General features: G+C 35.6%; 1 protein-coding gene across 11 annotated transcripts in view; it reads right to left on the bottom strand.

Annotated features, from left to right (window-relative positions):
• Positions 1–16092, bottom strand: part of PCNX1 (pecanex 1) — a 95199-nt gene that overhangs the window by 28125 nt on the left and 50982 nt on the right. For all 11 annotated transcript variants that reach the window (XR_012650775.1, XM_075030539.1, XM_075030542.1 and 8 more), the window contains 9 exons: positions 14929–15082; positions 14155–14187; positions 12930–13101; positions 9279–9389; positions 8702–8793; positions 7314–7423; positions 5460–5565; positions 3599–3691; positions 1865–2015 (listed from right to left, as the gene is read on the bottom strand). Coding sequence is in view for 10 of the 11 variants with exons in the window: in XM_075030539.1 (XP_074886640.1) it covers positions 1865–2015; positions 3599–3691; positions 5460–5565; positions 7314–7423; positions 8702–8793; positions 9279–9389; positions 12930–13101; positions 14155–14187; positions 14929–15082 (1022 nt within the window). In the remaining variant the exon portion in view is untranslated. The remainder of the gene's footprint in view (positions 1–1864; positions 2016–3598; positions 3692–5459; positions 5566–7313; positions 7424–8701; positions 8794–9278; positions 9390–12929; positions 13102–14154; positions 14188–14928; positions 15083–16092) is intronic.

The raw sequence follows: 16092 nt of genomic DNA, 5'->3' as shown, positions 1-16092 counted from the left end.
CTCAGCTAACAGAACTCTAACTGTATTCTCATACTGAACTTTCATAGTTTTATCTAACCAAAATAAAAAGAAGCTCCTTCTAAGCTACTGTCGATACCCCCAGTAGAGTTTTTGCACTGTTACACATCTATACAAAATGTAATACATTATAACAGTTTGCAAACTACTTGCTGGCTGCACACTGCAGGAAACAAACCCACTTGCCACCTCTTCAACAATTTCAACATTGATACTGATGAAGCTGTTTGACATTATGTACTTTATCTCATGCAAAAGGATGCATATTCCAACCGTATTTGAAACAAAAGATTCCTGGTTTACAACTCTACAATACAGAAGAGCATACGTAACCTGCCAACACGAATGTCTGAGACGTAAGAACTTCTTTTAAACTTCCACAGTAATTGCAAAGCCATGTAACAGGATTGCTATGTTTCAAATCAATGCAAATGAAGATAATGATAAAACTTATTATACAAGGCAGTGCAAATACAGGCTGGAAGAGACTATGTCAAAAGTTATGTTAAGTGTTGCTGCATATGTGAAGGGTTAAAGGTATACTTGAAAAAGGCTAGAAAAAGGCCCACCCCTCTTCATTGCTATGAATGACTGCACATGCCTAGATGAGCCCCAGCAAAACTGAGTTCCATTTCTACAATGGAAGCCATAAGGACAATTAGTCATTGACACAGCATGAATTCTCTCTAAGTTACAGGGACCAAACTGGGAGATGCTACAAACTTGTATTTAACATTACTGGATATGACCTTCATCTTTCCTGAAAACACTACTACATACGGAAATGCTGAAGTTGGGTATCAGGAAAAGGGCACCAACTATAGCTTCTCTAGTATTGCAGATTAGAAGTCTAGAGCATAAAATTGCACTTTTCACTTCTTCCTCCAAAGAGAGTTTGGCATCATGTTACAATTGCTATTTACCCAACTTTACACCAAATCACTGAAAAAAGAAAAAAGCCCACAATTTAGACATCAGTGAAAAGACCACACTGCATAACTGCTACAAAGGTAGGAAGTTTGCAAAACAATTCTGATAATTTTCTGCTCCTGAAAGCAGCAGGATGCTCACTTTCTTTTCATTACTGTCTTACAACTAACTGAAGAGAAAAAACAAAATAGCTTCAGTTGTTTCTAAGCCATTTTTGATAGAAATTTCTTAAGTCTGCTGTTAACAATAAAAACATTCCAACAGTGGAGACGCCACAACCTACCACAAGATTTATCCATAGTGGAAAACTTAGCAGTATAACTAACTTCATATCTTCTGCAGCCTCCAGGGAAAGATTTCATGGAAACACAGACTTTAACACAAGGTGCAAGTGTGTGTCTACACAGGTCAACTAGCAAGACTGGTCCCTTAGCATGTTTTTCCATTAGTAGGCCACTTGTACTACTTTGTTAAACATGTCAACAATACCATTAAAAATCAAATCCACGCCAAGATGAAATCTGACAGCATTTATCATACCTAACCCTCTAAAACATTTGAAAACTTACTATCTTGAAGAAATACCTAGTGAAACATATTCTACATTTATACAAAACTATTAAGGCAATCATTAGCACAAACTTTGCAACTTAAGATTTTGAAGACTGTGCTTTAATGGAACTGCTCTGAGCTAATGTTAGCACAGGTAATATTATTACCATCATCAGTTAAGAGATACATAAAATGTCACAGAATCAAAGCATGAGGAACTGAGAAACTAAGACACTTCTAGATTAGATGTCATTAAATACTCCAGTGGTGAGAATAACAAAAAAGAGATTAAGTGTATCAACAGGTAACACAAGTTGGTCAGCAACTACAGCAAGTTCAAAAAAGTGTCTTGAATGATACTTACTTCGGACTTCAAACTGATAGTATTCCTTGGTTTTCAGCAGCGGGTGAGAAAAGCAATGCCAAGGAAGTTGCTTTCGGAGTTGAGGCAGAACATAATGGGTCACAAAGCCTACCGTACCCACCAATGCATAGAGAACATAACTTAAAATAGGCTAAAAAGAAGAATTGAAGAAATTAAGGTTTGTGTCTATATAAACAAAATCGTACACTAATGATGTAATACCTTTTCCAGCATCTAGGCAGGTCCTACTGTAGTAATAAGTTGGGAATGTATTTCTTCATTATAAGCTATACTAACAACTTTAAGATCAAACAAGAAATCCCTGTGAGAGAACAAACCATCTGTTTCAAACAAATTTTCACTAAGTTGAGAAGTATTTTAAAGTAAAAATACTACACCAATCTGCCTTTATAGTCCATTGCTTCTGACCTGTCTGCACTTTATAAATGATAAAGCTATTATCCTCTGAAGGCTGAACCCAATTTATATTTACATCTGCTGGATAAAAGGAGATATAAGCATAATGAAAAAAATCATTAATCTTATATTCTCTTGAGAAGTAGGTAAGAAGCCTCCCACCAAGACCAAAACCCTTTCACAGAAGTCACAAAATACTACTATATTAACATAGTACAAAGACTGGATTTCACAGTAATGCTTTCAAATACACTAAAATTTTCTCTAAATTTCTAGATATGTCATAGCAAAATTAGGATTGCATTACCTTGTTATAAACTCTTGGTTCAGAAATTCTGTGAAGCCTAAGCCTATTGAACTATGCAACTGGTGAAGAACATAAAGTCAAGTTTCTCAAACATGGGACAAATCAACATTCCAGAGGGCTGCTGAAGTCCAGCCATACAATAGAAGAGATATTTTCCTTAGAAATAACTAGTACACCTGCTTAAGTAGGACACTTCACCTGAAAACCAGAAGCTACCTAAACAAATATGCTTTTAAAATTTATTTCCTTTAACTGTAGGCAGCAGTGGAAGGGTAAAATCCTTCTGAAATACATGCAAGAAACTTTCATTTGCCTTATATACAGCTGTTCATAAGCTAACCAATGGTTCCATTACAGGAATACCAAAAGAAGAAATTCAATAACTGCAACTCTCTAGGCAAATGCCTTTGCTTAAACAAATTAAAGCATAGGATCTGGTCCCATGTCATCGTGATCTAGTAGGAGTCATACATATGCACATTAAAAGTATCCAAAACAGTAATAGTAGATACATTGACAAGTAAAAAACTTGAAACTCAAAGGCTCTTTGAAGTCCTGTAAGTAACAATTCCAGTAAAGGGGTACTCCCCATACTATAGTCTACAAACAGCCATACTAGCATGCAATTGCTTAGTCAAGGTTCAGCCCCCCAGTCTTTAAGAATCAAAGCTTTTAAACATTTTTTTTTTAAGTTTCATTTTTCCTTACTCCAAAATGATCCTGACACTATTTAGCTGAGATAGATGAAGGAAAAGCAGGCATTTTGTGTTAAGAAACTAAAATAAAAATCCAGAATGTAAGAAGAAACTAGGAAGGAGCAGGGGAAAAGGAGCTTTTGGACACATAAAACTGGAACGTGAAGATCTTCATGTCATGTACTTGCCACACTACATATTTAAAGACCACCTAAAACTAGTCAGGAGACTTGGTGCAATACCAGGATAAGCACTATATCACATTAGAGTATTTGTATATAGAAGACACATGGCAAACGTGATGGAACACCTTACCTGTAAAACTGTAAATACTGTACTGACGTGAATTGCAAAATAGAGTACACCAATGACTATACACACAATCAGGTCAGACTGCAGTCGTTCACTCTGGGGAGTCAAAATAAAATAATCTTAGAAAATGCCAGCTTCAGTTGTCCTCTTCAGATTGTTAATGCCCATCAGCAGTAACACTGATTAAAGATTTTCAAATCATGCCAGTGTTAATTACTGGCATTGAAGTTATCAGAAATTTCACAACATAAATCTTATGGCTAAGAGCACTAGTTCAAATGAGTTAAGTGGAAAGATGCATACTCAAAGTGGGGCAGGAAAAATTAGTATACCCAATATATTCTCTCTCTCATTCTGGACTGTGAGAGTGTATAAGCAGCCCCCTACAGCACTGAAAAGAGCTGGAATGGCTAACCAAATTTCCCATTTATGATTTAACAAATGCTTAGACTATCGGGCAATTAAGAGCTCTGGAAGACAGCTGCCTAGACAGAGCTAACAACCAGGAAGAACAACTAGGCCCTTCAACCTTTTTTTCCCCTCTCCTTTGCAAAAGGGTAAAGAACAGCTTTGGAACAACCCTGAGGAATGAGTTTGAATTTTCCATTACGCCTAAAAAATGAAGACAAGCTGTTGATGACAAACAAACAAACCAACAAAACAAGTAACACCAGACTCAGTCACAAGGGGGCAATATGTACTTAGGGCCACTACAACTCAAGTCTCCCAAGTTTAGACCTGTTCCCACTCTGTAAATATAGTATTAATATTTTCAGCCCAGAAAATCATTAAAGGATTAACTACTCCAAAATCGGCCAAATAATTACACACAGCAATTATTGCTGCAAGGTCTTAACTTCTTGGGATACAACTTTTTTTTTTTAAATCAGTAAGTCCCAATTAAGAAAATACTGAAAGAAAGATTATATCATAATCCTCAGCTCCCCTGCCCCCTTGGTGACTAACAACACTGAGAACTAAAGAGGAGCTTGCAGCTCCTATGGTCATTTCTCTCCTGTTAAGCATTAAAAGAACTGCAGTTTCTCTGCTCTAAATATTTACTTGCAGTTTCCACACACTGTACCTTGTCACACTTTTGCCTGCTGTACTAGGAGAAACCCATCCATACAGTTATTCCCCTACAGCCAAGCCCTACACAAGGTTAAATGAATGTTCAACCTTCTTTTGTACAAGTTAAACATACTAAGCTTCTTAAGTCTTACTTACTGCTCCACTGTATGAAAACCAATAATGTTTAAATATTACTACTTTCATAAATATTTAGAGTGAATTTGTACTAAAGAATTGAAGTATGTACTAAAGTAAACGGAACAGGTTACATTTGTTCTTTAAAAAAACCACAGCAAAAAAAACCCAGAACAAAGCACCAAAACAAACCAACCACAAAAAAACCCACGCCACTTCCCACCATTTATTTTCTGCTTCTGGAACAGCACCCACAAAGCTATTGTTCACAATTACTAGAAATACTGAGTTAATATAGTTTTGCCACCATTAACTCTTTCCCACTAACTTCTGCACAAAAGCAAGTATCACTTATTATTATCAATATGAGCTAGAAAGAAATCCTCAATGATACTTCACTGAATTCACTAGAATTCCAATTCTCTCGCATGCCTCCTTTTATATAACTCAAATTGCAATATAAGCATTATACTCTTAGTGTAGTACATTGGTTCATACGCAGATTTAAACAAAAAACTCTGATATATCTATTCTAATCAACACCATGGTAATTAACAAGTGTTGTGAGCTAAGTAAGATCCAGATTGATGCTATACAAACCAACAAAAAGTAAATGCTTAGAATGAATTTAAAAAAAAAATTTAAAAAGCTTACTCACCACAGAATTTCTAAGCTTTTCAGGTAAAGGATCTTTTACTTCAGACAGAGGATCCTCAGGGTTTTTGTCTTCAGAATTAGGAAAAAATTTTGATTGCACTAAAGAGCTTAAAGACAGACAAAAAAGAACCCACTGAAAAGAAAGTATTGTTCTATGTGGTTTTAGAAGAATAACCAAGTCAAAAGTTCTCTTACAAGACGTTTACAAGAAAAAAAAAATCCTGGCATATTAGTGCTTTCACATGGCTGAGCAAGTTTACAAAGATGAGATCTCAACTTTTTAAAAGAATTAGTTCTCTGGTTGCACACAATGACCACCATTAAAGACAAGTAGCCAGACATTGTTCAAACAGCAGTTTCTCCAGTACCAACAGGTGTAACTGAACAAATACTGAATTTTAAGTGGAGTTCTTAGTACTCATGAAACAAACCTTTAGTTCATAAATAACTGAACAGAAATGTAACTTGGTGCAAAATTTAGAAGTGGCCTATTTGTCAACACCAATTAGAAAACCAATAATTCCTTGGTTTAATTCAAACTTCAACAGCAACAACAAGAACAAAAAAAATCTATACTACCCCAATTAATTCATGAACTAGCTACGCTGACCAAACTACTAAATTCTTAGCAGACCTTGCTGGTACTAAAGCCTGAACAACTTAGATATATAAGCTTTTAGAAGACCACATGCAGCACTGCTAGCCATACCTAAGCATCTCACAACCCCTCAATGTGATTTTTCTTACAATACGCTATGTGGTACAGAAATATGTATTATTTCTTTTTATGGACAGGAAGCTAACTATAGAATGAGCCCTACATCTTCAGAGATGTACTTGCAATTACATACTGCAATGTATTGCAAATGCTTAATTGTGCCATATCTGGCTAAATAGTTGAACCTGCAGGTCAAACATAAGCATCCAGGCTATAGCACTTGGAAAGAACAAAAGAACAGGGATCTAGGGACAAGGACCTCATACCAACTGAGTAAAGTCATCTGAACTAAGAGTAACAGGACAAGGTTTAGTTGTCAACCCAACGGTAAGAATTTTCCTTCTGTGTGAACACTCACGAATCATTAATCTCCCTGTTCACAGAAGAGGCCCCTCACTATTTACCCCTGACTACTGCTTATCAAATTCATCCAACATTATGGCTAAATTTAAATCCAAGTTCAAGCTCTGCCTAATCCAGTTATGTGACTAAGCCTCTATTGGCTATTCTGTGGGAGGTGTTTCTCCTACTGGAACTATCTTGTTTTACACACATAATTATTAACTGAATCAGAAATACCCTCATCAGACCAATACTCAACTCAGAATAGCAATGTGAATACATGTTTCCCCATGCTAGATGGGAATGCTCATCACCAAAACAGATCCTTATTGTTTTGCATCCAAGATGAAATTATTTGAATAAGTGCTTTGAGCGTACATTCAAGATAAGACCACAATAACAAATTAAGTGAGAAAAACAGTTAAAAAATCCATGCAAGCTTCAGTTTAAACTAGTGCTTTGAGCACCTCTTTAAATACTGAATGGGTACAGATTGTTCAGCAAATGCACCAGCTGAAAGATGGCACCTGACTGGCATTCTGGAGAACATCAGCAAGCAGTTAAATCAGATTTTGGCATGTAAGTGATTTGCCAGAAGTCACAAAGAAAGGTTGTTGTTTGAGGAGCAACTGGGTGCAAAATCTGATAATTTCTCTTTAACTACTGAACCAACATCACACTATTTTTGATAACGCTAGTGACTACCAGTTCAAATGGTACTAATATCTAACATTTATAATATTCCCTTGCAACTTGCTTCTTCCTTGGGGTAGGGACACAAACTGAGTCACTTACAAAAGTACAGAAGGGTCACTACTTTGTCTGCTGAGATGATACGATATTGCCACTAACAAACCACAAAATATGGAGAAGAGAACTGGAATATGCTGCCCATCCCAAGAATCCTGGAGACAGAAATGAAATGTTAATAAAGGAGACAGTGTAACACTTATCTGACAGACAAGAATTATGTACATCATAGTAAGAGAATTGAAAAGTTAACTACTATTCCACAAAAATGAAACAGGACTTTGAGGTAAATATTGAACAAGATTTTTGTGCAATGTCTAACTACTGATCAGAAACTAACATAGTGTACATCCCTTAAGCCTACACATTCTTAATTATTAAACAGTCATCAGTTTTCATAACCCTTATGAAGAATTTCCTGCATTCCTTGAGGCCACAGGTTCTTAGAGTTGCACTTAGTCACTTTTTATTTTTGAAAGTTACATACATTTTTACTCAGATTTATTTTTTTCTAATGTGCTGGATTCAGATTAAACCAGTGGCTTTGTTTTTGTTTTCATGATCTGTACTGGATCTGCAAAGATGAGACAGTGATCTTTGCTAAAGCTTGTTTATCTTGAACAGATATTTTTACAAAAGGCTCATGAGACAAATCTACAAATTCACAGAAAGCTAATGATGTTCTGTGGGCCATAGCATCATGGGAGTATTTCCTCTAGCAACATTTTACACAGAAAAAATGGCTGAAAAAAGCCAGTCAACTCAGAGTTGGAAGGCACTCATGCTACAATTAATTGTGAACTGAGAGCATTTGATTATTGGCAGACACCTGAAACCATCAAACAGCACCACCACCACCACACTGTTTTCAAACAGAATGGCATTTCAAGCAAGGAAAAGCTGTTGGTTTTGGGGTTGGTTTCTTTTTTTCCCCCCTTTGCCAGCTAACTCTACCTTTTAGATAGGCACACATCTTCACTTTGACACTATAAACTATTTCCTGGTTTCTTTTCAAATAAAGATTAATTTGAAAAGACTATTTCTGGTTTGCAGCACTGCAAAGAATGCTCATGTGAGCCATTTTGAGAGGTTAACAAACCAATACATGAAGACTGTCCTAGAAACAAGCCACACATAATTTTTTTTCAAGAACCCATGTAGAACAGAACTGATGGTAAATGCCATGTAGTTTTGGCGAAAAAAAATAGCCTGTTAGTGCAGGCACAAATCATACACCTTTTAAAAGCAAAATATCTGCTTTGTTCCTGCATTGCATCTCCTTTATTGACATCACAGTTGAGCAAGTATAAAACCTTATCAAATCACACTAATATTTCTAATTCATTTTCTGCATATTTAATTATCTAAGATACAAGGAAGCAGAGAACAAACCCCAAAATATTAATGTATGCTGTGTCTAAAATTTTGCTCACCTTCAGGGCACCATAGCACAGTCCATACAACAATGCTACTGCCACAATACTACAGATAAAACTGTAAAGTGCTGCAAGCAGGCTTGTGGTAGCTGAATATCACAGAAAAGAAAGAAAAATTAAACAGCGCTATCTAATTAGGTTAGAATACAAAATACTTCAGATTGTTCAAGAAAGATATCAGCCCCCTAGCTGCCACACCCCTCTGATATAAAAAAAAAGAAATCCAACCCACAGCAACTACTTGTATTTTCCCCTATAAAAGTTTTTTGAAAAGAGCATTTTATGTGGCTTTATTTACCTTATTTATTGAACAGCATTACCATGGGAATGGTTAACAACTGCAACAGAAACTAGTCAAGGAAGAAAGTATACTTTTTGACAGACTTACTAGGACAGTAATTTTATTTCTCAATAATCAATCAGAAGACCTTGCGCCTTTTTAAAAATACAATTAGTATTCTATGTTTAGAGGGTAGGAATACAAATAGTTTAATCACTAAATTTTTAACTAGCCTACTAATCTGATGGCTGCTCCTAATCTAATGCTTTTGCCACTGACATAAAAAACACTCACCATTGCCACCAAAGACATGAATATCCAGCTGTTCACAGAGATACATCACAAATGTATTCACCTGAGGCAGGAGACCAATGAAGAATACTATAGGGAAACATAGCGTAAACACTACGGAGGAAAAAAATAGTTGAAAAAGTGGTGAATATGAAAAACATAGCATGGTACAGTTTAAGTTCCAGAGTATCACACACACCATTGAACTCAACATCACTGAAGTATTTCTACTCTTATTTCCAAGGAAAACATCCATTATGTAAATCTCTACTTCAGTGACTCAGAACAGACTGAATATAGAGGTTACATAGACCAATAGTCAGAAGATTTCTTGCACTTCCATTTTAATCACTGTAGAAATGGACAGAGGCAAATTCAGGCTTCCCATTTTTATTTAGCAAAGATCAGCGAAGAGTGTTTACAGATTAGAAGATTTCTAAGTTTTCACTCATTGTGAATGAGGCATATCTGAGCCTAACTGCCTGTCTGGAGTTACAAGAACAAGCTAACACCAGCCACACTGACGTAAGAGAGGCCAAGCATTTCACCTCCTGTTTTTTTTGCCACTAATAACATCTCACAATTTCACTCATTTTCCTGCACCACTTCTGAAAAGTTCTGATCCTAAATGACTTTTTTTTTAACACAAATTGGTAGCCATATGAACTATTAAAACCTCTGCAAGTTACAGGACTTAAGAATGCAACGATATATGAATGCCACTTAATTTTAATACAGAGGATGGTGTGTCCCAACCCATACATATCATGTACTTCCCATCTGAAGGAATAAAAGATGCAGAAATAATCTTCTACACAACTGTCAAGTAGTTCAGATGTAATTCACAAGCAGCAGCATATCAGAAGACCAAAATAAGACAATATTGAAGTATCCTGTAAAGAATCACAAGTCTCAACTTTAAGTTTCTAACTTCACAGGATACTAAAGGAGATCACATTAGAAATATCTACAGTGAGACAGGCACTGAGAATCTGATTATTTTATTTTTTTTTTTGCTACTCATTGGTGAAGTTAAATAACTAAATGTTGTTTAAAAACCATGTAGGTTCAGGGCTTGGGAAAAACATTGAGATCTGCATCTTTTTACTGATACAAGTTAGGACATATAAGACTAAGGACCAGATACTTAGGACCTAAAGAAAATATTTCCCAGAATTCTCAAGTCAAACCAACTCAAATTATTACTCAAGGAAGTCTACATAGGAGGCAAACAATAAAGTGTTCTCTCACTGACAGGTTAAAAAAGTTGATTCATGAAAGGCCTGTAAGTTGAACTGTCTTGGGTCCATTGAAAACAAAATTACAAAACAGATCTGGGAATACATAATTTATAAAGAGTATTCCAACAAAAAGCCAACATTTCTGATGGCTTTTAAAGTCCGTAAAAGAATTGCTCTCTAATGGGGACCACCTAGGTGAAAACAGAAAATAATTGCTATAAATGTGGAATAGTTTTAGACCAATTGATCAAGTCCAATATGTGGGACACAATAAATAAGTTATACCAGTCCTTACTTGTCTGTTGGCAAGGTCACAGAAATTATGTTATCTAAACACAAAGTTTGCCTTGCCCTGCACCTGTGTTGTTCTAGTAGCTATGCCTGGGAATGGGAAAAAAAGGCAGCTGAGATTTTTACTTTATGCTAACAAAGTATGTTTGCTAGAATTCAGCTTGCTTTGCAATACACAAAAGGTTTTCGAAACAGTGCTTCGGCAACATTAAGAGTTGCTCCAAAGGCAAGGGTGTGCGTGTGGGGCAGGTTTGGGGTTTTTTGGGTTTGTTTTTTGTTTGTTTTTTTTTTTTTTTGGGGGGGGGATTGGTTGAGGTTTTTTTTAAAAAAGTGAGAGCTGTTCTGACAACATGAATGTTATTGGTAGAACTGCTAAGAAATATAAACCACATAAGCTGGTGCAAGATACCCGAGAAGAACAGTAAAACTTCAAGTGTCTAAAAGCATTCAGGACTCTTGAACTAAGAAATTTCAAAAGCTAATCCCAAAACAGACAGGGCCTGGTGAAGATGCCAGCATGTCTTTTTAAAACTGGAAAAGACTCTTAAGTACTTTTTAAAAGTAGGTCACTTTCACAATACAACACACCACCTACATACACATTCACATATTACCTTATGGGTATATGGATATACATTATGGCAACAATTCAAGGTGATAGGAAAGGGAAGAAAAAACTTCCAAAAGTGACAAAGCATAAACAAGGGGAAATGAAGCTAGTTCTATCTTGAATGAGTCAAAAATATCTGTTGTCTTAACTTCTTTTTCCATCACAGATATAGAATGAAATATGCCAGTGCATGACTAGATCCATGGAATCTGTAGAAAAGCACTTTTGGAAATGCCTGGACAATATTCTGTTCATAAATAAGTGGCTTAGACCTTTTCCCACTGGACATTTACATTTAAATACAGATTTACTAGCGGAAAGTCAAAGGGGGAAAACAGTATGATGTATGAAATTCAGGATGTTCCTAAAAATCAAGTAATAAAAACCAATACCCAAAATGCTGAAGCCAGTAATTCTTATTAATGAATTAAAAGTCAAAAATAAAAGTTTTTAAAAAAAGAAAAAAAGAAGAATCAAAACCAAGACCAAGTTTTAATCTTTTCTTGGACAGAAGACTGTCCAAGAACTGGAGGCATGCTGTCATAACATTTAACTGCTGTAGTCTTCCATGCACAGATATTTTGGTACATCTGAAGAGCACGTGTGTTCAATTTAGATTAATTCTTACAGATTTTCTTCCCCCTCCAAAGAGGTGATCCAGAGAGGATCACCCAAATAACTTTGCTCCATTAAAGGATATGCACAAAGTTACCATGATAAGATAATTTTCAAATGTTTATGTTCTCTTGCCTTTCTATGTGCTCTGCCTGAGATTATGTAGCTGTTACTATTTTTCAATAGCTTTTGTAAGTAAACAGGGGAAAGGTTTGGGGGTTTTTTGCGTTGGGTTTTTTGGGGGGTTGGGGTGTTAAATGCCAGCAGTATTGTGAATGCACTGTGCTGCTCAGAATACAATCAAAGTACCTTGTACAGCCCAAAATTATATTTTTGGTACTGCTGATAGGCCTGTTCTGAGAAGACACACATTAAATAAGATTTAATCTGTCTGTAATGTTTTTAAAAATTGTGTCTGTCTGGATTGTTCTACCTAATTGCTAAACACAAATAACATGATTTAAAACAACTCCTGCTCATTTGCCACAAGCCCCTCTAGAGACTATGAAAGAGTCCAAATCAAAACATTTCTTTAACTACTGAGCAGCTAGGTCCAAGCACAGGGTAGCATATCCAGGTCCAAGTTAAGAAGAACTAACAGAAGGTTCAGGGATGAGGACTGATACTAGATAATTAAAAAGCTAATTATTTTTTTTTCTGTGCCACCATATTAGCTGACATTTCTGCAGTTTGTTACAGCAAAGCTATAGAAGGGGGGAATTTTCCCATGAACTTCAGCAAAACTAAAACTACTCTTTCCAAAGGAAACTAAATGAGCTGCATTTAGAAGGTGATGATGCAACAGTGTCATAACAAGATGCAGAGTGGAAAAAAAACCCCAACATTTGCTTCACTGTGGTGAATCAAACAATTCAAACCCATGAAAAAGCCACTCACCTATAACTAAGTCCCTGGCTGAAAGCAGCAGCAATGGGTTGGTGAAAGCCATTCCATACAGCCTGAATCTTGTTGTAGATATGTTTCTGCTGCCATAATCCAACAGCCAAATAAGACCACAACATAAACAGAAATATACAGGCCTACTATAGGCTATGATACGATTATGACCCTGTTAAAAAAAAAAAAGAACATGTTTCATTATTAGCAGAAAAAGTAATGGTTACTCTTCTGTTACAGATAATTTCAGAATCAAAATTAATCACTGTTAATCAATTAATGTACTGTCACCACAGTACATCCTTAAGTTTTGTTCATAAAATCCTTAATGCATTGCCTTGCAGTGATACAAGTCTTTTTCTTGTGGGTTTGGTATAATGAGAACACAACAGATTAAGTTAGACTAACCTATATTTACCCTTATTCTCCTCTAACTTTTAATGTATTTTTCTTGTAATACTAAATGCCAGAGAAACTCCGCCTGGGCTTCATAAGCAAGACAGAATATATTAATTTTGAAGAAAAAGCAATTAATGTTTATTACTCAGATACTGCTCCTGCTGGGAAAAAAATAATCATCTGTATTTGTGTGTTCATTAAAACATACAACTTATTACCTAAAATAATATTAATTACTTGCTACAGAGGAATAATGCTTTTTCATATCTTATTTAGGACATAAAAATATTTTGTCTTGGCAATCTAGCAGATGCACAACAGAATATAAATATATTGTGCAACACTAGCACATTAACATTTCCATACTTAAATGTTAATGCTCACTACAGCATTGCATACTCAGCTTAGAGTGAAAAAATAAGGCTGTGTGCACACTAGATCAACTGAATGATCTACAAGACCAGAATAGAACCTCAAAGCTGCGTCAGTTCATACCAGCATAGCAAATCACAACATTAAGAACACTTCTCAGTATAATTGCTTGAATACTAAAGATTCATTAAAAAACTTATTGTGATATGGCTCTATAGCAAAAGCTAGGCTTAAAACAGGGAGGACATGATTTGCTAAATACAAACAAAGCATATGGGGGGGGATAATATAATAGTATCAGTTCCCTCCTCACACACTAAGACAACATAAGCCTCTCGTGCCTTATGAGGAGGTACATAAGAGAAATGCTGAAAAGATCAAACCAAAAAGATCAATTCTCTGTGGAAGTTCTACATCTGCAGGGTTAGTACAGTGGCACGTGCCCATGACTTACATGTCGAGGGGAAGAAGAATCTGGCTGAACGCTCTGAAACCAAAATGGATAGAGGAAAGTTACCCAATCTACGGATAAGTTTACCTCCCCTCACCCACACTTTCTTGATTAAAGTTCTTTTAATAATATCTACAATTAACTTTACAATGCCACTCTACAGCCTTTAAATAGCACAGTGTATTAAACCATAAAATCTGTTCAAAGAGTATATGTCTATAGCCAAAGTTTTTAAAAACACGTCATTTTTAGAACTTCTACCTTTTTTGTTAAACACAAAATGTGTTACACGCTTTAATTTTAAATCTGATTTCTACCCTAATAGTCTAATTATAAGGAAATAAAGTAATTCTTAAATTGCAAAGATACTGTTAACAATTGTCTAATAAAAACTAAGATTCTGACTAAAAATATGCTTAGATATAATTGTTTAATATGAATGCATTGAGGTGTATGCACAAAAAAAACCCCACCACAAAACATAAAAGCTTCAAGTTTAGTTTGTAGGCTGTTTTCAACCAGTCAGAATGTGCTCCTCTTTGGGAAAACAAAAAGTGCATGAGAACAACAAATAAAGAGTTGTTTAACAAACATATGCAGAACCATTCTAGTGAAGTGACCTTGCATGTCCATCTATTCAACTTTCCATGAAGCTGAAGTTTACTCATTTCTTCTGAAACAATAAACATGCATTTTTTGACTTACAGCTCTAACCTGCAACACCCAACCAAAGTTATTTCTATTGTTTATAAAAAGTTAAGATAGAAATTAAAATACCTTCAATAGTGAGTACTGACAACTGGCTATTACCAGGCAGAACTGGAAGACCCAAATATCCTTGAAAAAGCCCTCTATAAGAAGTACAGAGCCCAGAAATGCAACTAGAATAGCTAGGATGACAGCTAACACGTTTTCAAGGATCTCACGATTCCTGTATTGGAGAGACAGGGAAGGAAAAAAAAAATTAAAAGCTAACTATGTCTAGAAAAAGCTGCAAGGGAACAGTTAGGGTCAGAAGTTAACAAGAGTTATGCTGCTGGTAACAAAGTAGTTAAGAAAAGATTTAAACTTCCATAGACTATACTAGCACACTGTCTTTTAGCAAAGCTAGGAGCTACCAGGTTTTCAATGATAGCTGAAAGCAATTAGTATCTTACAGAATTGAACTTTAAACAGCAGAAGATAACTTCAGCAGATAACTTGAGAAATAATTCAAATGCTTAACCAGAAGCATGGTCTGTAACAAATCTATATTCAATGCCCACAAAGGATGATTACAAGCCTGTGAAAAATATATGCATGATAGCTTACCCATATATAATCTGTCATTCATCATTTTGTAATGAAGAAACTAAAAACACTCTCACTTGGCTAAGATAGGCCAAGTGGAATAAAGAGAATTCTATGTGATATAGGTAGTGCTGAGGAACACAATTAACAGTATTTCTGCCTAGACAGAATCACTACTATATTGTTTATCTCAAGGAAGTTCATTACCAAAATTTAAATACTCTATATATTCCAAAAGCTGGTAACTAGGGGTGGTGGGTGTCACCTTCATTTTATTCCACTAAGTAAATGCAGCAGGGACAACAGGTTACGGTATTAGATGACCCTTTGGAAAAATGCTTTGAAACAGAAAGTAAATTTTCTCTACTTCCTGAAATAATGTAAGTGTATGCCAGGTTCCAGACCCTTTCAATTCTTTTTTTGAAGAAGATTATTTTCTAGCTTTAAAGATTAGCAACAAATCTCTATTGTTGACTACTCAAATATATTATCAACCCACTCATGCAAAGTGAGGGTTGGGGTTGTTTTTTTTGGTTGGTTTTTTTTTCCTTTCTAGCATTGGTGGAGAAAAAGGGAGAGTAGCCTTCATTACTTTAGAAATACTGCATTTTGTATTATTCTTTCATCTGTCAGAGTACAGTAAGTACAATT

Source organism: Buteo buteo, chromosome 6 (assembly GCF_964188355.1).
Source record: "Buteo buteo chromosome 6, bButBut1.hap1.1, whole genome shotgun sequence".
NCBI lineage: Eukaryota > Metazoa > Chordata > Aves > Accipitriformes > Accipitridae > Buteo > Buteo buteo.
The sequence above is the reverse complement of the archived record's forward strand: the minus strand, read 5'-3'. Positions and strand labels throughout refer to the sequence as shown.